Source organism: Eleutherodactylus coqui, chromosome 6 (genome assembly GCF_035609145.1).
Source record: "Eleutherodactylus coqui strain aEleCoq1 chromosome 6, aEleCoq1.hap1, whole genome shotgun sequence".
NCBI lineage: Eukaryota > Metazoa > Chordata > Amphibia > Anura > Eleutherodactylidae > Eleutherodactylus > Eleutherodactylus coqui.
The window spans coordinates 95,513,571-95,537,430 of record NC_089842.1 but is presented as its reverse complement, the minus strand read 5'-3'; the positions used below and the strand labels follow the sequence as shown (position 1 = coordinate 95,537,430).

The following is a 23,860-nucleotide window of genomic DNA, read 5'->3' as shown; positions in this document are numbered from 1 at the left end:
TAACTCTTCAGTTGTTGCAAAACTACAACTCCCAGCATGCCCTGATTACTGCCATCTGGTACGACCAAATCTAGAGGTGGCTTATGTGTTCCAGACGACTTTAGTCCTTAAAAGGGGTTTACAGGACTAATGGATATCCTATCCTGAGTTGATTGGCGCGGCTCAGGATCCCTATCGATCAGCTAATTGAAGGGACTGCAGGGCTCATTTAAGTGCTGCTCATTCATCAGTCACATGGCCCCTTCTTCCGTGGGGGCCACCCGAGGGCCCCCCGTAACGTGACTCCTTCCCCCGAGGGGGAAGGGCCGGCTGCGGGGGAACTGAGGAGCAGTTTGGGAGGAGGGCTTGGAGGCGGTCGTTTCCCTCAGCCCCAAGTGACGGCGACTGCTTTTGCCGAAGAGGGTGGACATGGAACCCCAGGGGTCGCGAGGGCAGGGCGGCTTGGTCCAGGCACCTTCCCGGCTACCTTCCAGACCCTTGAGGCCTTCCCAGCTGGCCCGAAGCCGGTCGTGACGCATCGCCGCAGAGGAAGTGGGCCGGAGCTGCCCGGGCCTCGTCCCCTGCCGCACCAATTAATAGGGTGTACTGACGCCATGAGAAGTGAGTACGCCTGGCTGGGGGGGAGGGGGGGGGCGTGGCTCGGGGTGTCGATCGTCAGGAGCCAGAAGGATCGGCCTACGGTGTCGCCGAGCTCTCGGCAGCCGATGGACCGATGCTGCTACACCCAAAAGAGGAGCAGCCCTCTCTTCTTATCTTCGCTCTAGCTCCTTCCTCTGGACTCTGAGCTGGGCCGGAGCGGTGTCACTGCCTCGTGGAACCGGCGTTGTCGTGCCGCACGCACGCTTGGCCGCTGCCATGAGGGGCAAAGGGATGAGCTACACACGGATTTAAATCGTTGCCCAAAATACCGACGTCCCAAATGACTGACGCAGCCAACGCACACGGGGGGGAAACTCGACTGCCAGGTTCCTTCAGTGTCGCACCTGAAAGAGACGCAGACCTCTCCTCTTCGCTCTAAGCTCCTTCCTTGGGACTCGGAGGCGGGCCGGAGCGGTGTCATCTGACACCCCCGGCTCTCCGAGCACCCCCGCCGCCAGCCCAGGACTCCAGGTCACCTGCCCGCTGGAATCGTGGGAGACTTCCCGATAGGCTCTTAGAGGAGGGCTCCCACCGCCAGCCCAGGACTCCCGGTCACTGGCCCCAGACAAGGGGGGGGACATCAGTCGTCAGGAGCTAGTAGGACCAGCCTACGATGTGGAGTCTCCTCAAGCCGCAGGCCATCATCGCTGCCGCACAGCAGCCTCAGTTAAGGGGGCACAGGCGGTTGCCTTCTCTCTTTCGGAAAACAACAGGCGGAATCGCTCCGGCTAGAGCCCGTGGAGAGCTGCACTGCCACCACATACGCCCAACGTCCACCCTGTCGAATGGGGTTTGGGACGGGAGTGGGCGCCACACATTCGTCAGCAGCCGTGAAGGACCAGCCTCGTTCGGTGAGCCTCCGGGGACCACCTGTCGCGCGCACATGGTCCTTCCTCGGTCATGCCTGAGGGGACAGGCAGGGTCCTTTGCTCTCGGGAAAACGTAATGGAGGGCCATGCTGCTCCCCCTGAGGCGGGAGAGTATCTTTCTGGGCGCTCCCAGTCGCCAAGCAGGGGTGCCTGGGAAACGGCTGTGTCCCTGCGCCATGCATCCTCCGGAGTGATTCCCCCGCTGGGGGTTTTGCGAGGCGCCTGAACGCAGCATCTTGCGTCTGCTTCCACCTTCGGACCATTTGTGCGAAGCCAACCTCCCGTGGCAGGGTTAGGGGTCATGCGTCACCCGCAGAAGCGCCCGGGGCGTGACTTTGGACCGCTCCCCTACCGCCTGGTCGCAGGAAGCCTAGAGGATGGTAAGGGACACACGTGCGCCCCCTGTTGGCCTCTCAGGACCAACACGGCAGAGGGGGGATTCGGTGGCTCTGCTTCAAGGGAGGCCGCAGAGAGGCAGCTGCGGTGCAGAGACAGAGAGCGTCGTTGTCCCACCTCCTTTCTCAGCACTTTGAGAAAATATGTCAAATGCCACAGCTTTTTGCCATTAGTCCCGACAAGGTGTTTGTTGTGACCTTTTTGCAAACCCTTATTTTACCCCTGTCGGCTCTATCGGGGGAAACCAGCCAACTCGTTCCAACTTCCCGGAACTCTCGCTTGGCCTGGTCCGCCCAGGAATTTCCTCATACCGGTTCTCGGGCACCCACTTTTCCTCCCCTCGCAGCTGGGGATGCTCTGTCTCAATCTGCCTCGGCAGCGTTTTGACTACTAATGACCTATCTTCAGGATAACTCCTCAATTGAAGTAGACGTGGAAAACCCTCTATAAAGGGGTTTTGTCATTAGAACAAACCCCTGTACCTCAGCTATGCCCTGCCTTAAACAAAAAACGAGGGCAGACGCACATCTCCAGGATGCAACTGACAGCCACCACCAGTGTCGGCGGTGACTTCCAGGTAGATGGGCAGTCGAAAGCGCATGACCGATGCAGCTCCAGCTGGGGAACGGGGGCTTGCTCTAATGACAAACTCCTTTTTGGGTATGTTCACACATGGTGGAGATGGTGCACATCAAATTCTGCATTAAAAACCTTGCAGATTTCGTTGTGACTTTGCACCCAAATCCACTATTTAAAGGCTTATTTCAACATGACTCAATAGGTGATACACTGGATCTGTAGGAGGTCCATATATGTTGACACTTGGTAGTTTCCATCAGTACCATAGACTCTTGGCTACCACTCCATTCTGAGTCCTCCTAGCCACAGTCTTGCAGATGGCAGAAGGGAAGACCATTCTGGACGTTGGTGGGGATCCCAGCAGTCAGACTTTAACTAATATGGAATCCCCTTTTTTGAAGGGGCTGTTTTTTACCTATTTAATTGATGATCTATTGATTAAATATTTTATTAAGTCGGTTTTACAATGAAAACGAGTTATACCCCATCCACAGGATAGAGGATTGCTTGCTGCTGGGATCCCCACTGATTCATAGAACTGGGTCCAGTGCATCCTTGAATGAATGGAGCGATGGTTGCACATGCTTGATGTTGAGGTCTCAGTGGTCAGACTGCCACCAATCAGCAAGTTATCCTCTGTCTTGTGGATAGGCAATAGCATGTTTTGAGAGTAAAACCCCTTTAAAGTCTGATAACTGAGGTCCAATGGCTGGGCTCCCCACGGAATGCTTACAATAGCCCTAATTTGCTTTTTTGTTGGGGCGCCTTTGTTAGGGGACTTCTTGACAGCTGCAGAAAAGAGGTCCTTGGTATTCAGGCTGGCAGATTCCAGCTGGTAAACGGCTCATCAATCAGTCACCTGCTTTAACAAGCGGTTTTCCTATGATATTACCTGCCACTATTGTGGTGTAATTTCATCATGCGCGGTGCATACTTTAAGGGTAGGTCCCGGTATATAACTTTTATACTTGCAGGGCTCCCAGTTCCCGCGCTGTCACCCTGGGAAGTCAATATGACTCTTCATTCCGTCCGTGTGCATGCCCTCCACTGTTCCCTATGGTACTGCTTGCACATGGACTGAATGATAGACGGAGCGCTGAATTCCCAGGGTGATGGCACAGGAGCGGGGAGCCCCGTAAGTATACAACCTACATCCTGGACCCATCTTGTGAGCACTATAACTTAGTTTATGGTGCTTATTGGAGGTGACCGCTTCCCTTTAACCCTTTCCAATCCACTGTCTGACGTCTAAAGACATTCTGATTGCAGGCTGTACAGCTCCGATGTCGGAAGACGTCCGGCAGTGTATTCTTACTGTAGTTTACTGGCCGCTCTGTTGTCGGGGGACCTCTCCAGCATGTCCGATACCACAGTACTGGCTCTAGCCAGCAGATGGCGCCATTGTATAATGGCAGAAAGAGAGAGCACCCTAGGAAACCCTGAATTCAAAATTGGATTGCAAAGGGTTAACTTTCAGCTGCCACTGTGTATTTAATGCGGTTTTGCTCTAGAAAATGTGTCAGAGGGAGCAATTAGTACAGACTACTATAAAGCTGTTTCCAGGTGACTAAAATATGGGCGCATTTTGGTGTCTATACTACAGTTGAAATGCTAGGCCTTTCTGAGGTTCTGCTGAACTTGACTTAGATGGCAGTAAGATCCAAGTCCGCTTCAGCAGAACCCCAGGAAGATGTAACATTGCAGCAATAATACTAGTATTAAAATGCATCCATATTACAGCCACCTGGAAGTGACCTAGAAGAGTCTCTGCAAGTTCTGACCCGTCATTCATTCCTCCGTTTGTGGGAAAGAGGACAAGAGTCATGAAAACTGGTGCAATGAGGCACTGACATGACCCGCTTTTATTAGATGCCCCATTATCATTCACTTCTGCCCTTGTTCTTCCAGTGGCGGGGTATCTTGCACCTCTGGTGCTGCTTAGTTACAGGAGAAACCAAACAATCAAGCACAAAAAAATTACTGTTTAGCTCTGCGGTCCATGCCCACCAATTCCCATGAGAATGTAGGCTGGTCCTGCTAAGGGTCTTCATTGCTTGGAGCACTAATGTTTATTAGCAGTGATCGATTGTTATCTATGGCGGTTTTAATTATGGATCGTGTCCCAATCTCTAGTGGATAGGAGAGAGGGCAAATCCTGCTCCACCCTGTGCAAGGTTAATCATGATCTTCGCCTGCAGGGTATTACAAGGAGGACTATTCCTCTCCGGAGGGGGCTTTTTTTATTCAGTGATTCATTTTCAGTGTAATTCAATTATTTCGTAAGCCCTTACTGCCATAGGGCACATCTGCTGATTAATACTGCCTTCAGTCTCCGCTTAACCCTTTGTCACCTGTAAGGTTCATCTCAATACTTTGGTGAAATGAACTATATAGCAGGTATGTCTAGCAGCTTTTAGATTAGCACCATTGCTCAAAGAGGAAACCCTGGTTGGTGAACTTGAAGTTTTGTCAGACTGATGGGGAACTTGCTTTAGAGGGCTAAAATCTCTTATACGGGTTGTGGGGTGTGTTTGTGTAATACACAAGACCTTACCCCCCAATCTACCCTCCCCTTACAAATTTTATAATGCAGGCCTTTTACAATAACGAAGACCCTCATACACATTAGGGAAAAGGTGTCCGAACCCAACTATTTCACTGAGATTGGACAACCATCGTATGAGGGCCTCATGACTTTCATTATCTGTCAGGACTATGGGGGAAGTGAATTGCATACATTGAATTTCAACCCACGTATCCTTTTGACCGTCCTGGAGGTAAGCTAATCTCAAGAGGTGTCTGACTATGGCTTTCTTCACTCTCCTCATGAAAAAAAACACATGGGCAATCGCCGGAACATTCATGTGTATGGCAGAGTTGCCTTGTGTGGCACAGAGTGCTAAGGCAGCAGAAATGCAGTCCTAAGCTCTCACTCATGACCTGAAGGTTGCAAGTTCAAACCCTGTATGGTTCAGGTAGCCGGCTCAAGGCTGAGTCAACCTTCCATCCTTCCAAGGTCGGTAAAATGAGCACCCAGCTTGGTGGGGGGTAATAAATGAATTACCTGAAAGTGCTGCAGAATAAGTTGGCGCTATACAAAGAACAAGATTTAAATAGCTGTCGACAGAAGTATTCGGCTGACAGCTGTTGGAGGAGTTTTGCTGCTGCAGTGGAGATATGGGGATAGGGTAGAGGGTCTCAAATTCATCACTTCCTCAGTTTTATTAGCAGTCTCTTTAAATAAACGCGTTTGAAGTGCCTCGTCATCAGGTGCAAGGCTGTCTTTGAACCTGATGAAGGGGCACTGTTGGCCCTTGAACCCATTGTTTTAATGAGACTGCTAATAAAACGTCTTCATTCTACTATACTACTTGTACGCCTGAGGAAGGGGGCATAGGTCTGGGAGACCCCCAAAACATGTCTCCTTTGAAATCTCAAAACCTATACTTCTCCATGCATTGGGTCTCTCTCTATTGATATGGGGGGTGGGGTGAAGATTTAATTTGCTCATTTGAACGATTCTTCTTTTTAAAAAAAATAAAATCATTCCCTCTTAAAGCACCTATAGCGTTGTGGCTATACTAGCAAGGCATCAGGCCAAATGAACACGGCACGCATTGATTTTGCCAATGGAATCCGGCCCTTCTCTGTACTGAGGATGGACCACACGGCTTGCCGTTGGACATGCACAGTACAGATTTTCCTTTTTTAAACTCCTACTTTTCCCGCGGAATATACGCACGGGCCACGGGTTGGACAGCTTCCATTGACTTCAATGGAAGCCGTCCGTGCGGACACCGCAGAAAGATGGAGCATGCTGTGATTTATTTATTTTTTTCACATGCGAGCAGAAGCTGCAATTGGTTTCCACTCGTGTGTACGAAGAATCATTTTTCCATAGCATGCTATGGAGGGTTATTGCTACGAAACCTGGGGGCGGACGCCCGCTCCGGATTCGGCAGCTAAAATCCACCTGTGTGCATGAGACTTAACCTGTAGAGCCCTGGTTATATTGGAGTCACATTGTGTCATGCCCATACTGTACCCCCTGGATTATTTTATACGTACTCCACCTTTAAAGTTGTATGTCGTCCACTTTAAAAGAAAGAAGTAACAAACCATATGCATCCAAGGAGTAATTCTGACCACTATGGCCAGTGAGCTGTACTGTAGTCCCCGAGCCCCTGCTGCATGGGTAAGGCCTGGGGCCTTAAGGAGACACCTTGTAAGCTATCAAAGCTCTTTGAACATCAGATGTGCGCACCCTACACTTTAATTACAGACTCCAACTTCACATTGGCCAGTATGTAACGCCCGTGAATATTTCGGCAACTTTATCTTTGAGTGTAAATAGTTGAAAACTTTTTTTCTGGGGGGTGGAAACCTTGGGTGGGGGCTTTAACCGAACACTTTCAGACTGAGCTAATCGGTTTTCGTCATGCAGAGGCCTCTGCTTACATTCCAGCCCGGGACTGGGGATTTGTGCAGAGCTTTGGAGCTCATTGTGCAGAACAGATTTCTAGCAGGAGGCGTTTGCACTCCTTATCTAACCTGCCCCACCCTGCTCTTACCTTAGGGTAGATTTCCTGCTAGCTCTAATCATGCTAAATATCTAATAAACATCACTTCTGTCTTGCTAGTTTTCTTTTCTGTGGATATTGTCATTGTTTAGAGAATCCCTACTGGAATTACCGGGACATCCGTCAAAGATTGCGATTCACACAAGTATACATAAAGTATTATGAGACTGCATAAACAGCAATGTCCTAATATATACCTCCTATTGGAATCTCTCTACATAAGCTATATCATCCGCTAATGGCACAGGCGGTCATGACAAGCTAGTGTCTGCTGACGCTAAGGCTGCGGAGAGATTATGTGTAAGTATGTGTTATGGAATTGCTACTTATGTAATTCTCTAATATGTAGTGTTGGATCACCTTTGTCAAGACAATGATTACTGGTGTGCAAAGGGCCCTAGCGTTAAGTGGCACAATGGGTGAGACTCGATGCGTCCGTGACCCGCTGGCTGCCAACAGTTTCAGCTGGCTGCACACTTTGTGTGATCTAATGCTGTAGAATAAGACTATGAGCCAGCACTGATGCTGACGTTAGGCTCAGACTGGACTGTGACAGTCATGTAATGTACCCCACGACCCATTGCAGATAGCAAAAGTTGCAGTTGCTACAACTTTTTAATGGCACAAAACCATTTAACTATTGTGCTCAGATAAAGTTAAAGGCTATCTTTGTGCATGAAAAATCAATACACGCATATCTTACAAAGTCCCTGCAATAAAAAACTATTCACTTATCGGCTTTTGCATTGAGTTTTCCTTCTTATGCAATTAGAAAGCGTCCAACTTGGTTTGCAGGCTTTCCTACATTCAGGTTTCTGGGTTCGTGGTGGTGGGGTTGTTGGGCATTCCTAGCACTGATCAGCTGCTCTCTCATGAAGGTGTGCAAGCTCAGTTCCCCCTTCTCTCTCCTTTTTGAGAGGCTGTGTAGCATAACCACGCGCACTCATTACTACACAGTTAGCTCTCTAGCTCCTCCCCTTTGAGTAGCTGTTTCCTTTCACTGCTCATAAAAGCAGGAAATTCACCTGGAGTGAGGGCATCTTCACACTGGCGAGATTTGTGTCTCGCGAGATGCACAAATATGAAACCCATTCTTGTGAATGGATTCATTCACATTTGTGATGTTTCATGGCACCGCGTTGCGATGCAGGAAACACATTGCAGCATGTCCATCCTTTTTGCAATATCGCCCATTGTTTTCAATGAGGCCGGCAGCAACAGTGCCAGCCTAATTGAAAACAGTGATAGAACACTGTGATCTCCTACTGCGGCTGTGACAGCCGCCGTGGGGATGAAAGGAACCCCCGCAGGGATTCGAGGCTGTTTTTATGTGAAAACACCTCACATCCAGGGGTTTTCAGAAGGATTGTGAGGGCAATATCGGGCTGTGAATCACGGCCCTATATTGCTCTCACCAGTGCGCAGGAGCCTTAACCCTTTCCAATCCACTGTCTGACGTCTAAAGACATTCTGGTTGAAGGCTGTACAGCTCCGATGTCGGAAGACGTCCGTCAGGGTATTCTTACTGTAGATTACTGACCACTCTGTTGTCGGGGGGCCTCTCCAGCATGTCCCATACCGCAGTACTCGCTCTAGCCAGCAGATGGTGCCATGGTATAATGGCAGAAAGAGAAAGCCCCCTAGGAAATCCTGAATCCAAAATTGGATTGCAAAGGGTTAATAGTAGCTTTCTGACAAGGTGTTGTGCAGGAAAATGTATAGGACGAAAGTGCTGGTGGCCCGTGTCCATCAACAGCCCTACTCTACCAGTGACAGGTCCAGCTTATAGCATCCCTGGAACAGATCGGTTGCTATAGATAAAACTGCCTACCAACTGAAGCTTTTTGGGTCAAGTTCCCATAAGTCTGACTGTTGGGATTGTCTTCTACCTCCGCTCTACAGTCTTGGAGTGGCATGCCAGCGGGAAACTGATGCAGGAACTGATTTCAAGAGTTTTCTATGGCATTGTTCATGGCATCCGTCACTTATGATCCTGGAAGTCTCTTCTGTGCCGGATGGAAACTCATTGCATGCAGCATGTTTCTGTCCAGCTTTGGACTCCGCGTACAACCTATATATGTGAACCCAGCCTTTTATGGTGCTGCCAACCAGTATGTTTCAGTTTATTCAGATCAAGACCAAATTGTAACTAATCCTGATTGCTGAGGGATTTTCCAGCCTGTGAATAATCTCCTTGTGCTGCATCAATCACCTCTGATAATCCATATTTACACACGTTTCATGAGCATTTCTCCTTTAGTCTCGGTGCCCAGATTGTGACCGGGCTCGCTGACACTCCGCCAGTAATGCTGGTGAATGGAGTATTTTATACCACATCCACATATCATAGCGGAATAATGAATGGATTGAAAACCTTCAAATCCACAGCAATTTCATTTATTGCCGGGGATTCTTAAATGGAAATTGAATTACGTCGAGGCTAATATCTGTACGGTTTCGCTTGCACATCCGCAAAAGAAACCCGTTTCAGCCTTGGATTTCTGCTTCGGGTTCTCTGAAAAATCCACAGCGGATTTAGCTAAACCTGCTTGCACGAGTGTGTTGCAGACACAATTTTGCACCTGTACTACAAAAATCCGTCCATTTCTTACCATTGACATGCAAAAGACACTCGTTGTCGCCCTCATCCACTCCCGGCTTGACTACTGCAACTTGCTGATAATCGGCCTTCCCCTGCACCAGACTCTCCCCTCTCCAATCCATACTAAATGTGTCAGCTAGACTCCTCTTCCTATCCAGATGATTCTCAGATGCCTCCACACTATGCCAGTCGCTGCATGGCTGCCCATCCACTACAGAACTAAATTCAAACACTTGACCCTCACTCTCCATGCCCTCCATGGCACCGCACCACCGTACATCGCCACCCTCCTGTCCATACATCACCCAGCCCGCACACCCCAATCTGCTAACACATTCAGACGAAACGCCACTCTAATACGAACCTCTCATGCTCACCTCCAGGACCTCTCCAGAGCTGCACCTGTCCTCTGGAACGCATTACCCTATAACATCCGGACAATCCCTGACGCACCAAACTTCAGACACGCCTTGAAGATGCATCTTTTCAAAGAAGCATATCAAATTTCCTGATCTAATTCTTACCCCCTACAGCATGCCCCCTGCATCTCCCGCTGCACACCAAGACTGTGGTCTGTCTATGGCACCCCATATTCTCTTTGACTACCGTATACATCTCTCACCCCTGTGCCTTCTGCATCACCTCCTCCCAGTTGTGTGTAAGCTCGTTGGTGCAGGCCCCCCACCCTGCAATTTTACTTTCGTTTTTGGACGTAGCTCCCTGCAGCCTACAGTACGTTTTAGCACAGCCCATCATTGTGATAAAGGGCCAAAGATAGAGCAGAGAGCTCTTGAAAATCGCAGCGCTGGAAAGTGCCGTCCAGCGCTGTGATCAAACGCATGTCTGCGAGGCCCCATTTATTTCAATGGGAGCGTTATACCACGATTACCGCTGTGTTCAAAACACCACGTTGATTGTGGTAAGAACCACCTATGTGAGGGAGGCCATAGTATTAAAGGAGTTATAGTCTAGATGAAAACTCTATGTTGGAAAATGGGGTGGTATCCAATATGGCTGCCTTCATGGCTCACACATCTTTCCCAAATATGTCCCTGACAGGACCTGTGATTGGTCTATTTAGGTATGTCTATTTACATTGGACAATTGTTGGGGGGCTTTCACACAAGAGCTCAGTGGATGGAGGCAGAGTTGGCCAGAGATCTCTTCCGACTGCTCACCTCCATTTACAGTAAACAGACAGTCTTTCATAGATGAATTGCTGCCTGTTTATGTGGGTAGATCATCATTCAGTATTAAGGAGCCCTAAGTGGTAGTAAAAGTTTATTTTTTATGTTTTTTAAATGAGGGTACTATACATTAACCACTTCAGCTGTATGCTGACTCATTCACCGTGAAGCCGAATGAGATCACCGTCTAATATTTCATAGCCGAAGGTAACGTTCCTGGAATCCTGACCACCACAAAGACCCAGGACTGGAGAACTTTCCATGGAGTCAGTGCGGAGAGCGCCATATCTGCTGTGACAGAGGTTGGAAACTAAATAATTTCATCATGTCATAAAGGGTGCAGAAAAAAAAATATATTCACTTCCCCTTCACAAAATTCCTATTGTTGACACGTGGTTTCTTTGCGCTAGTTTAGTATCGATATGGTGCTGAGAAAGCAGATGTGTGGCCTCAGAGCTCTTGATATTTGGTGCATGTGTCACGTATGTTAAAGAGGTAGTCTGGTGGAAAAAAGAAATGCATTTAATATGCTCAGCCCTGTCCCTGTGTAAAAACATAACGTCCTCCTCCCCTCACCTGATTCACTGCAGAGAGGGGAGGAGGTAAGCTGTGACAATTGCCTACTATGAATAGTGGATCGTATGAGGGGGGGAAAAAAAGTGTGTGTGTATATTTTTATATATCTTATCTGTGATGAGATGACTTTTGAACAGTGCTCTGTATTACACAGGAAGTATCAGCCTATTATTAGGCGTAGTGCTGATTGTGAAAACTGCAAGATTTAACTTTTTAAAATTCTAAATATAAATCATGAGAATCAAAAATTCTTACAAAACTGTTTACCATAAAAATTTGATTTACACAATCGGTCTTTTTCTGATGTCACATTCCCTTAGATTTTTTTTTTCCTCCTACAAGGCTACTAGCCCTTTAGGCTGACAGACATGCTTTAATGGCGAAACACAAATTCGGATTCGAGCTACATGTACAACAAAAGATTGCCAATGCCTAGATCTCGGGAATCTGGACTATAAATGTTTGTAGCGACTAAATGACGTACTTTGATTTGTTTATTGTTTGTTCAGTTTCTGCAGACATTAAAAACTAAACAAGCGACCCGTGTAAACAGGCAGTCATTCGTTTATGATCAACTGCCTGTTTACTGTGAATGGAGGCAGGTGTCTAGGGGCGATCGCCGACCCACTCTGCCTCCATTCACTGAGCGATGATCAGATAGCAATTGCAGATAGTGGCCGGAATACATCTGCATGTAGGACTTTTTCATCTTGTTAAATGCCGGACTGTCGAATGGAAAACACAGACTCCATTCTACTCAATGGAGTCTGTTTGGTTCAGTCATAAAACTGATCTGTTCAGCCAGGGAATCGCCCTTTCCCGTTGAACGCAAGTGTGAAAAGAGCCTAGCAGAACACTGCACCGCCACGGCCTTCAGGGTAGTCTCACTGAGGTTTTTGCTTTTTTTTTTTTTTTTAAGCTTAAAGGAGATGTCTCGAGGAAGCAGTAAAATTTTTTTTTTTGCCCAGTCCCCCTAATTAAGCAAACATTACTAAGCCCCGCTGTAAATGACTTTTCTAGCTGGTTTGTACTTACAGTTCCAGCGTTTCAGCAACTTATAAAAAGTTTCCCCAAGATGGCCGCCGACTCTTTTCCCGTCGCTTGCTGTAGCCCGACGTGCGCGCTCCCGAGACGCTACCAGCTGTGTCTCCCTGACAACCAGACGCCCCGCAGCTGCCGACCAGACCCCGGGATTGAACGCAGCCGACCAGTCACCCACCGCCAGGCAGCAGGTAACCGGCGCTACCCCCCGGCTTCCTCGCGCTACCCCCCGGCTTCCCCGCGCTACCCCCCGGCTTCCCCACGCTACCCCCCGGCTTCCCCGCGCTACCCCCCGCGCTAGCCCCCCGGCTTCCCCGCGCTAGCCCCCCGGCTTCCCCGCGCTAGCCCCCCGGCTTCCCCCGCGCTAGCCCCCGGCTTCCCCGGCGGTAGGCCCCGGGGCCCAGCGGTAGGCCCCGGCTCCCCAGCGGTAGGCCCCGGGGCCCAGCGGTAGGCCCCGGCTCCCCAGCGGTAGGCCCCGGCTCCCCAGCGGTAGGCCCCGGCTCCCCAGCGGTAGGCTCCGGGGCCCAGCGGGAGGCTCCGGGGCCACAGCGGCAGTCAGTCACGCGTCACCCCCGTCAGTCCGTCACCCATCACTTACCTGGGCGGCTGGGCTGGGCTGGGCGGCTCCAGTTTCTGCACCTTCCTCTAACAGAGGATGGTAGCAGAATGGCCGCTCCAGCGTGCTCCCGAGAAGATACAGCTCGCCTGCGCATGCGCAGAAGAGCTGTAGCGGCGAGCACACTGAAGCGGCTCGTGCTCAGAGCAGAAGACCGGACTGCGCAAGCGCGTCTAAAAAAGCAAGCCGCCAGCGAATTTAGACGGAACCATGGAGACGAGGACGCTAGCAACGGAGCAGGTAAGTGAATAACTTCTGTATGGCTCATAATTAATGCACGATGTATATTACAAAGTGCATTAATATGGCCATACAGAAGTGTATAACCCCACTTGATTTCGCGGGACAATCCCTTTAAGCCAGAAGTGTATCTAAATGATATGGCAAAAATAAAGGATGAAACAACTGCTACAAAAACGTGTTTGAGATATCTAACTAAATCATTTTCCCAAAAAGGAAGTAAAAAAGCAGAAGTCATGTTTATGCATTTAATCATGATCCCTGATGATACACACAGGGTGGGGATGTCCATTCTAGCACCCCTCTAACACAATATCTCTAGACTTGATAAAGCCGTAAGACTAATTCCACTTGATACAAAACCAGAAATTGCGCTTCTCTTCATTTCCCAGATTCCACCTTAAAGCAAAGGGCTTCTTAGACACTTTCTAATGGCAATGTGTCAAATCATTCCTAGATACGTGAAGCAATAGAACTATCCCTAGAAGTTATGAACTCTTTAAAACATATGGAGGAACTTAGATGCGTGATACTGAACTCACGGGCTTCTATTCCACCTGGCCGGTGTGGATGGACATCCATGAATCGCCCTTCTTTTCTGGATGGCTGCTGAATGGGTCTACTGCATAGGAGATCATGGGCCGCTTCTGCAGAACACTATACTTTCTCCTTCTCAATTCCTTGCGTTCCTAAATTCCCTTCTCTCGCTTATAGTTGTGTGTTGTACTTAATAAGTTCCTGGATAGTGAAACCTTTCCAGGTCAACTTTGAGAAGTTAAATTGTTAGCCTTCACTATGATCTAATGTGAGAAGACAAATTGTTGCAACCTATCTTTATCGTTTCTCATCACATGTCATTGTTCATATAGATCAGCTTTAGTAAGAACCTTCTGAACACTAATCATATGAGTCCTAGCGGAAGATATATAAACAGCGCCTCATGGAACTAAGAACATAGTAAGGGACCTTCCATGAATAATTATAGGATAAGACCCTGCCTTTTTTCTGTGGAGGCTTTTGTGTTTTATGCTTTCTTCTTTAGGTTTCCCTTTGATCAACCTCCATGGCAGCGAACAATAGGTGCCAACTGATGATACAGCAAGGAGAAAGAGAATGTGATTGTGTGTTGAGCCATGAACTAGACTGGCTAGAACACAGCCGTAAGTTCATTTAGTTTGGCAGCTAATATCTGATTTAACTCCAGTCTTATTTTCTTATTGTTCGGTAGTTGAGGGCGGCTCCGTTCTACATTGTGCGTGCCGCTTGTATTAGAGGAATTGGGTTTGCAAGCTTCGCGGTGCAGAGGCCAAGGCATTGAAGCCTCTGTAAAGTTTTCTTTAATATGTCTGTCGGTGTTGTAAAAAGGATAATAATAGAAAATAATTAAGTGTCTTCCCAGGAGGAAGACTACAAAGTACAGAGCAGAGGCCTAACACTGGGTGAACCTGCTCTCCTCTCTGCCCTCCTCGCAAAGCACTATAAAAATAAACCATTTCTTTGTCTGTTGATAAACAGGAAATAGCAAGAATTTAATAGTCCGCAGCTCTTCTCCTAAATAAAACCCATGTACGGAAACCATACGGGCCAGCGTGCTCTTGGTGACCCGCTAATGTCATATTTTTTTTACTGCTCCAGCAAAATGAGTATAGTCTTTCTTTGCATTGTAACCCATCTTTGTGTATAGTGTTACCTTCTTTCTATCATTATTTATGGTTTTTGTTACGAATATACTTTGCAGCGGCTGGGAAGCCATTATGTAACATTAGACCAGGAGAGGATTAGGTGGCTAATAGCTCTGCGTTTAGTATAATGGGGTTGTCCTTTTACTAAGGGCTGCAATCCATGGCTTTTATCTGCAAAATGATGCAGCCTCAGATAGTTTCACTTCCTGGTCTCTCTATGTAATGATGTAGGCACAGACAGTGCTGACTGCTTGTCTCTCACTGTCAGGCTTTACAGACTGGTAGAGTTGGAACGGACCTCCAGGGTTATCGGGTCCAACCCACTGCTCAGTGCAGGAGTCAATAAATCATCCCAGACAGATGTCTTTCCAACCTTTGTTTGAGCACTTCCATTGAAGGAGAACTCCCGTGGTAACCTGTTCCACTCATTGATCACCTTCACTGTCAAAGTTTTTTCTAATATCTAATTTGTGTCTCCTCCCTTTCAGTTTCCTCCCATTGCTTCTAGTCTTTCCTTGTGCAAATGAGAATAGGGCTGATCCCTCTGCACTGTGACTGCCCTTCAGATATTTGTGGACAGCTATTAGGTCTCTTCTCAGCGTTCTTTTTTGCAAGCTAAACCTTCCCAGATCCTTTAACCGTTCCTCATAAGACATGATTTGCAGACCGCTCACCATCTTGGTAACTCTTCTCTGAATATGCTCCAGTTTGTCTATGTTTTTGTAAACTGGGGTGCTCAGAACTGGACACAGCATTTCAGATGAGGTCTGAATAAGGAAGAGTAGAGGGGATAATGACCTCACGTGATGTAGACTCTATGCTTCTCTTAATACATCCCAGAATTGTGTTTACCTTTTTGGCTGCTGCATCACATTGTTGACTCATGTTCAGTCTATGATCTATTAGTATACCCAAGTCTTTTTCACATGTGCTGCTGCTTAGCCCAATTGCTCCCAGTCTGTATGTGCTTTTTTCATGTTTCTTGCCCAGATGTAAGACTTTGCATTCCTCCTTATTAAATACCATTCTGTTAGTCGCTGCCCACTGTTCAAGCTTTTCTAGATCTTTTTGAATACTCTCTCCTGTATTTTAGCTATCCCTCCTAGCTTTGTGTCGTCTGCAGATTTGATCAATTTCCCATCAATTCCCTCCTCCAGTTTATTTATAAAATGTTGAACAACACTGGACCTAGGACAGAGCCTTGTGGTACCCCACTTGATAAATTATTATTACTCCAATGTGTCTAAAATAAAAATCTCATATTGTGCTTACAGCTCCTATGCAGACTTATTTGTCTCCATGGTAACAAACTATGTAGTTTCAGCCTGCAGTCCTCCTTCCTTCCATCTGTCCCAGATTTCTTGACTGCATGCATTTGGTAGCTTAGCAAGAATTGGGGAACAGTGGAAGGAAGTATAACTGCTGGATCTGACCACACAGGGTTCATTTGTAGTCTGTAACTATGGAAACACATAGGTCTGCAAAGGAACTGCTCGTACAAAATAGAAGACCCTTTTTTTTTTCTTTTTTTAAGCAAGACTACTTCTAAAATTGTATTCTTCATGTTGGATAAGAGCTGATTATAACCAGAGTCACATTTTATAAGGCCCTTATGTTTTTCCTGCTGTTGCTCTAGTAAAATCACATTTACTGATTACACGGCTACAAGAGAAATAAATGGGAAAGCGACTGTTTCATAGACATGAAATGCCTAATCTTATGCCCCGCCTCGACTGAAAAGCACCACTTGTACTCTGTGTGTTAGCCGTGTAAATAGATCTGGTATTCCGTAGCGCTGAGTCGTGTATCCCGTCTTAGGAACGCCGCACTCCTGCCCAAAGCCTCACATACCAGCCAAATATATTGTTTCCTTAGCTATTTTTGTTGCTCGGCTCTCGGTGCCACAGACTTGGATTAAAAAAGAAAGGATAAAGTTTTTCTGCAGGCGTCGAGCATTTTCCAAGTCTGCCTGCACGATCCGGTGTATCCTGGTCGCTGGCTGTGGTACAGACATTCTTACAGTATAGTCATCACGCCATAATGGGATGTTCAATCTGATGGCATCGGATGTTTGTAACTGTTTATGGAGATGTATGAAGTTAAGTACTAACAATGGGGGTCTCCGATCGGAGAACACTTGAGGCCACATTCACATGTGGCGGTATTTTAGGCCGATGTCACATCTGCGTTGGAACCTCCGGTTGGGGGGTCCGCTGCAGATCCAGCTTAAAATATTGCACTTTTTCTTCCATCTAAAAGCCGGGCAGCTGAGCCTAAACCGAACGGACCCCCATTATAGTCAATGGGGTCAGTTGGGCGCTGTTTGGTTTCCTTCTTTAACACGCTTTAGCGTGACTTAGTTGCACTGTGAACATCGTGCTTTTGCACATATTGCTGTACTTTTTGCGCTGGTTGGGCCATTTCACTTGGGCAATGGCAAGCTGGACTAATTAGTTCCAGATGTGTTCTTTTCCCCGCAAAATTGCGTAATGTATTGTGTGGGTATTGGATGCGCATTTGCTCACCCCCATAGACTCCTATGGGGTCTTTGGTGCGCACTGAAATAGAGGATGCTGCGCATTTCTTTCTTTTAGGCTACTTTTTTTTTTGTGCACGTGAAATGTGTGCGCAAAAATGAGAATGAACCTGTTGAAATCAACGAGTCCTATTCGCTGTGTATTGTTCATACAAATCCATCCGTGGAAGCCGTCCTTAATGCCATGCCCCCCCCCCCCCCCCATATACTCAAAGAGCGAAAGACCGTTTATTTAGTAGTAGTCTGGTCCTTTTATATACCACTCTAGTTTTTTGTTTTTAAGGTGGCTGGTGTAACGCCATTAAAAATGCAAAAAGTGTGTGTTTTGAAGAAGTCTTTAGTCCAGTCCAGTTTTCTGCTGCAACTTATGATTGTGCTCTTATGATAATGAATTGTTGCCATTTTACTTAATGGATTCAGTTCTTTGCTGCAATGAAAGTACTTCACCCTGTTCTGATGGCGATAGAAACACAAGTCTGCATTGTGCCATGTCCGTACATGATAGCTGTGTCCAGGAGAAGTGTGAGGGGGGGGGGGGGGGGGGTATCCGACTTCTGGGGTATACTGTAGTTGGTTGGGGAGTATCTTCATACTGCTGTGTTTATTGCTGGACCAATATTGACACCACAGCGCTGTTGGATATGTGATTGGACAGGGCAAACCACGCCTGACGGACCCTGTTGACTTGTAATGCGGTTCATTGGGTTTGGCAAAGACGTCCATTATTTCGACATCCAGAATATTCAAATCTGTGGCGGTTGTCGCCTAGCTTTTACAGAAATGTGAAGGATGACTGCTTTTAGATATTTTCCGTTTATTTTAGTGGATATGTTTAGAAGACCATTCCTCCTTTTACCTCCTGTAATTCTCACTATTGCAGGTGGAGTCACCTCATGTATTACTGGGACATCTGTGATTTGTCCGCCATTGAACGTCATAGGATCAAATAATGCTCCCATTCATCCATAAAGAGGAAAAGGCTTCTAGTCACACACGGCTGCTTGTTTGGAAAGCTCTCTCTTAAATGACAGGGAAGTGGAGTTACAAGAATAGAATATATGTTCTTCCCCCAGGATAAATGTATCCTGGGTTGTGTGAGTCATTTACCTGGTAGCTGGGCAAGATGGCAGTCGTGTAAGGAGTAGCGTGATCAGAGCATCTTGAGAACCCAGAGGACTCTGAATATAGTGTAGCACTTTGACTTGTCTTCACCTGCTTGCTCACTGAAGGTTTTACGGAAAACTGTGTGACGCCCAATATGGCTGTCCATTCAGCAACCTTAGGCTAGGCATGTAACTTTCATGGCGTCTTTCATGGGAAATCAGTCCAGTTATTTCATATCCCTACATGGTAACAGTTGATATCAAAATCATTCAATGCACATTAGGTTTATTTGCCAAATTTGCTTCAGTCAAGTATCAGGAAATCCTAGGAGAAAATGTCATGTCTTCTTCTGAGGAAGCTAAAGCTCGGCCATCCCAACGGGGCAATGATGCCAAGCATACATCAGAGTCAACCAAGGCCTGCTTTCAGAAGATGTGCTAGAAGATTGTGGAATGACGGTCAAAGTCACCTGACTTGAACCCCATAGAATATCATTTGGGGGACGTGAAGAAGGTGGTTGCAGCACAAAACCCAAGAATATTAGAACTGGAGGCCATTGCCCATGAGGATTGGGCTAAGATTTGTGAGGATTGGTGTCAGAAGCTGGTCTCTGGCCATGCATCACATTTGCAGCAGGTCATAGCAGCAAAAGTGTGCTCTACTAAGGACACTTGTTATGAAGGGGTTGACTAATTCTGCAATAGTCATTAAAAATGTATTTTGTGTTGAATTTGGATAAACCATTTGTTATATTATTTTAAACTACTAAAACGGCTAAAAGTTTGTAGATTTAGAAAAAAAACCTGATTGGCGATGGTGGTTGAATCATTTTGACTAGCCCATGTTGGTTGTGACTCAGGTTATTATGGAGCCTTAGGCCGGCTGCACACAACTGGGTCGGATCCCAGATCTGACCCTTTGCCCAGCCGGTGACCCCCGCGTACCTGGCATTTCTTTTCGTGTGCAGGCGGCCTTCTGTACTGCGGATGGTCTGGCTGGCAAACCGTCGGACATGCGCAGCACAGATTTTCTTTTTTTTTGAAACCCTGCTTTGTTAATGTTAATTGCAGAAGGGCAGCAGGTCGGACGGCTTCCATTGATTTTTTTTTATTTTATTTTTTTACAACGCAAGCGGAAAATTGCAATTAATTTTCCGCTTGTGTGCAGGAAAAAGCGCTTTTCCATAGCATGCTATGGGAAGTATTTGCTGCGAAGCCCGCACAATGTAAATCCGCTCGTGTGCTGCCGGCCTTAGAGGGCTGTGATTACTTTTTCGTAGTTTGGATAAGTATGGGCGCTCACTGTATTGGACAGATGCGGTTATAACTTAAAATTTAGGCAGGAAACCATTCTGATGTCTCCAAACTTTAGCCGTTTCCAAGATAAATATGCGGATACCCCTGGCTTATCGCCTTCCTATGTTGGGCTTGTCTGCCGGGCTTCAGCCCACATTTATAATAGGCGTTGACATGAATGGAGGATAATTATAATATTACACAGAGCCGAGTCCTTTGTCATGTCTTCGGCATGGTGTTCCTAGTTTGTGGGAGGCCACAACTTCCTTGCATTTGTGCAACTCCAAGAAAAGTGAGCCTGCCGAGAGGAACTATTCGGAAACTTGACCTGCGTATTGGCATATCAAGGTCCAGTAGTGGGCTGTTTGCAGACAGTTTGATTAATTGCCTGTACAAATAGACGTAGACGAGATAAAGACATTGACTGTTTGTAGCCGTGTACACACTTATGCAACATTTTACGGCTTCCATGGAATGGCTCGTTGCTGTACATGTCTATAAGCCATGTGCTGCCTGCGGCGATCTGAGGTCAGCAAAGAGGCCTGCAGTCTGCAACTCTCAGCATGATAGCGGGGCATCAAAGAAGAGACTAGCGGATTGCAGACTACTGCTTTTAAATCTTACTAGAGATGAGCGAACGTGCTCGGCCACGCCCCTTTTTCGCCCGAATACCGCGATTTTCGAGTACTTCACTACTCGGGTGAAAAGTACTCGGGTGCGCCGGGGGGGCGAGGAGAGGCGTGGCGGCGTGGGGGGTAGCAGCGGGGAACAGGGGGGAGCCCTCTCTCTCTCCCTCTCCCCCCCACTCCCCGCTGCAACCCCCCGCGCCGCCACGGCGACCCCCGAATTTTTTCGCCCGAGTACGGAAGTATTCGAAAATCGCGGTATTCGGGCGAAAAAGGGGCGTGGCCGAGCACGTTCGCTCATCTCTAAATCTTACCCATAATCCTCTGACAGCCTGCCTTGTCACGGTCTGGCTTAGCGTTACATCAGTAGTTCTTACTTGTTATTGAGCTGTGTTTGGTAACAGGGCTGCTGTGTGCCAGGCTGATATGACACATGACTGTGACGTGTTCTCTTTACTTCTGCGGCCATATGAGCAAAGTCTGAGCTAATTATCTTTGTTGTTTGCTGTTGTCTAGTCGGCTGAGTCAGCGTCGCTGGGTTATTATAACCACTTTTGTCCTTCTCATAGAATGTGCCTAAAGGGGAATACTCCAAAAAAAAGTCAATGAAAGTCACTGAATTGTCTGTAAAACCAAGTAATGACCAATAAGATCATCATTACAGCTTCCTCAGGGGTTGTCGCTGGTCTTGCCACGAGTCCCGTGTCTAGATTTCCCAGCCAGGACTCTGGACTGTCCAGCACAACCGTTCACAGATCGGTCATGAGTAGAGATGAGCGAGCGTACTCGTTTAGGGCGATTTCGCACTCGAGCACCGCTGTTTTCGAGTAACTGACTACTCGGGCGAAAAGATTCGGGGGGCGGCGTGGTGGAGCGGGGGGTAGCAGTGGGGAATGGGGGGAGCTCTCCCTCCCCCCCCCCCCTCCCCTCTGCAACCCCCCGGCGGCGCCCCCCGAATCTTTTCGCCGGAGTAGTCAGTTACTCGAAAAAAGCGGTGCTCGAGTGCGAAATCGCCCTAAACGAGTACGTTCGCTCATCTCTAGTCATGAGAATTGCCGAGTTTAAGAGCATTATAGTACTGGGCAGTGCATTATTCTATTAGCCCAAATGGCACAAAAAATTATAAGGTTTACAGGGCGAAACGTCACAAGCGGCTAGGGCTGCAAAAGTGTCAGTGACCTCATAATAGAAGTCATGAAGACCTTTGCGAGCCAAAACTAGGAGTGGAACTTACAGAGTGAATGTATAATGGAGACATTTGCATTTCTTCCGTATTTTGGTCCCGCTTCTGGTTTTGGCTTGCAAAACACTGATACAAACCCATGTGAAGGAGCTCTGAGTCAGCGGGAGCCGACAGTGCCTTCATAACTTGTGCCTTACTGCCCAGAACTGCCGTCTTACTCTATTGGCACTCCATTTATTAAAATGCTACCTGTCAGTAGGAGCCAGCAGAGAAGCATCACCTATAGTTACCTACCTCATCAGATGCCTCCACTGCCCTTGGAGTACCATCTGACCATGCGGCTGCAGGCACCATCTTGCTCCAAATTCTTCTTGAGAATAAGGAAGTGGACAATCCAATGCGAGGAGCTGCTATGTGAAATGTTTGCCCTGTGGATAAGCCTCCTGCCCTCATGTAACCAGCATGAAATGATCCATCGCCCCATGGCGTACAGGGCCCGAGGCTCTCCGCACTTGTCTACCAAGGAGGTCTGCCTGAGCTGAGGACTATTCCACATACCTATGAGGTTTCAGAGATCACATCAGCAGACCTCCCCGTAAGATTCCTCCAAGGTTGTTTCTTTTTTGCCTCTAGTAAAATATATAATCTTTCACCATTTTAACTTCTCCGTTTTGAAGTGTCCTGTCCTTAAGAACCCGACTTCCTGCCATTGCATGTCAATTTGGAGCATGAGCTCAAAGTTAGTGACGTTAATCCCTCCATTTTAAACCACTGAGGAAGTTTTGATTAACGTGAAATATTTTTTTCTGTTATCTAAACATCTGGGTGCGTCCTGCAGGCAGGTGTGTCTCACAGTGCGAAAAATACGGTACTTTAGTTTCCACTAACAGTGCCACTCTTTTTCATAATAAATCGGCGCTACTTAAAGAAGCCAACACTGGCAACGCGTTTCGGAGTCGTACTGATTCCTTTCTAGAGCCAATACAATCGTAATTGACACAGTAATTTAAAAACTCTATGAGAAGCAGGTGACATCATGAAACCTTCAACGTGACTCTGACCTCGGCGTTTGAATCAACATGATTTAGGTTTTTTTCACATCTGCGCTCCTGGTTCTGAGGAGCAGAAGTAGAGAGTCCCTATGGCCAAACGGCTACATCTTAGCACGGAACTGAACAGCGTATTCGTCAATCTCGTAGTCCCAACATTGTAGTACTCTCCGTTGTGGCTTATCCTGGACCGTTTTTCGCGAATCGTACTTGCTGGCACTCACCTGGAAAGGGCTGCAGCTGATTTTGTGAGTGCTTCTGCCTGTTGTGTTCCCAGAACAACTCCATCATGTGAGGTGTATATATTTTTTTGTATTATCTCATTCATACGGGGACTCTGCAAATTGGAGCTCTTATTTATTTATTACAATGACTGGGAATTGTAAGCTAAAGCAAGAATAACCATACACAGACAGCTGTTTCGGGGTGCTTGCCCCTCACCAGTGTGCGGCAGGTTTCTGGCTTGGCCCAGACATTAAAAGGCTTGTTCAAAAAGTTGGAAATTGACTTGCAGTGGTATTATTCCATCTCCCCATATGGTATTCAGTATAATGTATGCCATTGTGTGACTGGTTATAGATAGGATTGTGCGCTACTGCTATTAGGTAATGGCTCCAGATTGTAACATTTTGATTGCTATACCCCATCATGTAATTGCTCTCTAGGTCTAACATTGTTTTCCATTCTCTCTTTCAGTCTTACTTTGTTTCGGACTATGATCCAACCATTGAGGATTCCTATACAAAGATATGTTCCATTGATGGAAAGCAGACTCGGCTGGACAGTAAGTGCACGGCTGCCATTTTTTTTTTAGGCTGAGGGAACCACACTTGCTTGTTGTATTCACGATCAGGCATGGAAGTTGTGGCTGAAGCATTCTGATACACGTATAGGGGTTATTGCTCCATGATGTTTCCCTGTTAACTTGACCACAATGGTTTAAAAAATGGGAACTCAATATAACATCCTAATATGTCATAGATCCTTGTGAGACGGTAACATCTACAAAGTGTGGGATCTCAAACTATTGCTGATCTCTACTATGAAAGTCTGTGTAGAC

At 47.2% G+C, this 23,860-nt stretch overlaps 1 protein-coding gene across 1 annotated transcript in view; it reads left to right on the top strand.

Annotated features, from left to right (window-relative positions):
* The window catches only part of RRAS (RAS related), a 38,118-nt gene that overhangs the window by 684 nt on the left and 13,574 nt on the right, over nucleotides 1-23,860 (top strand). The window contains exon 2 of the mRNA XM_066607197.1: nucleotides 23,497-23,584. Within this exon, the coding sequence (XP_066463294.1) occupies nucleotides 23,497-23,584 (88 nt within the window). The remainder of the gene's footprint in view (nucleotides 1-23,496; nucleotides 23,585-23,860) is intronic.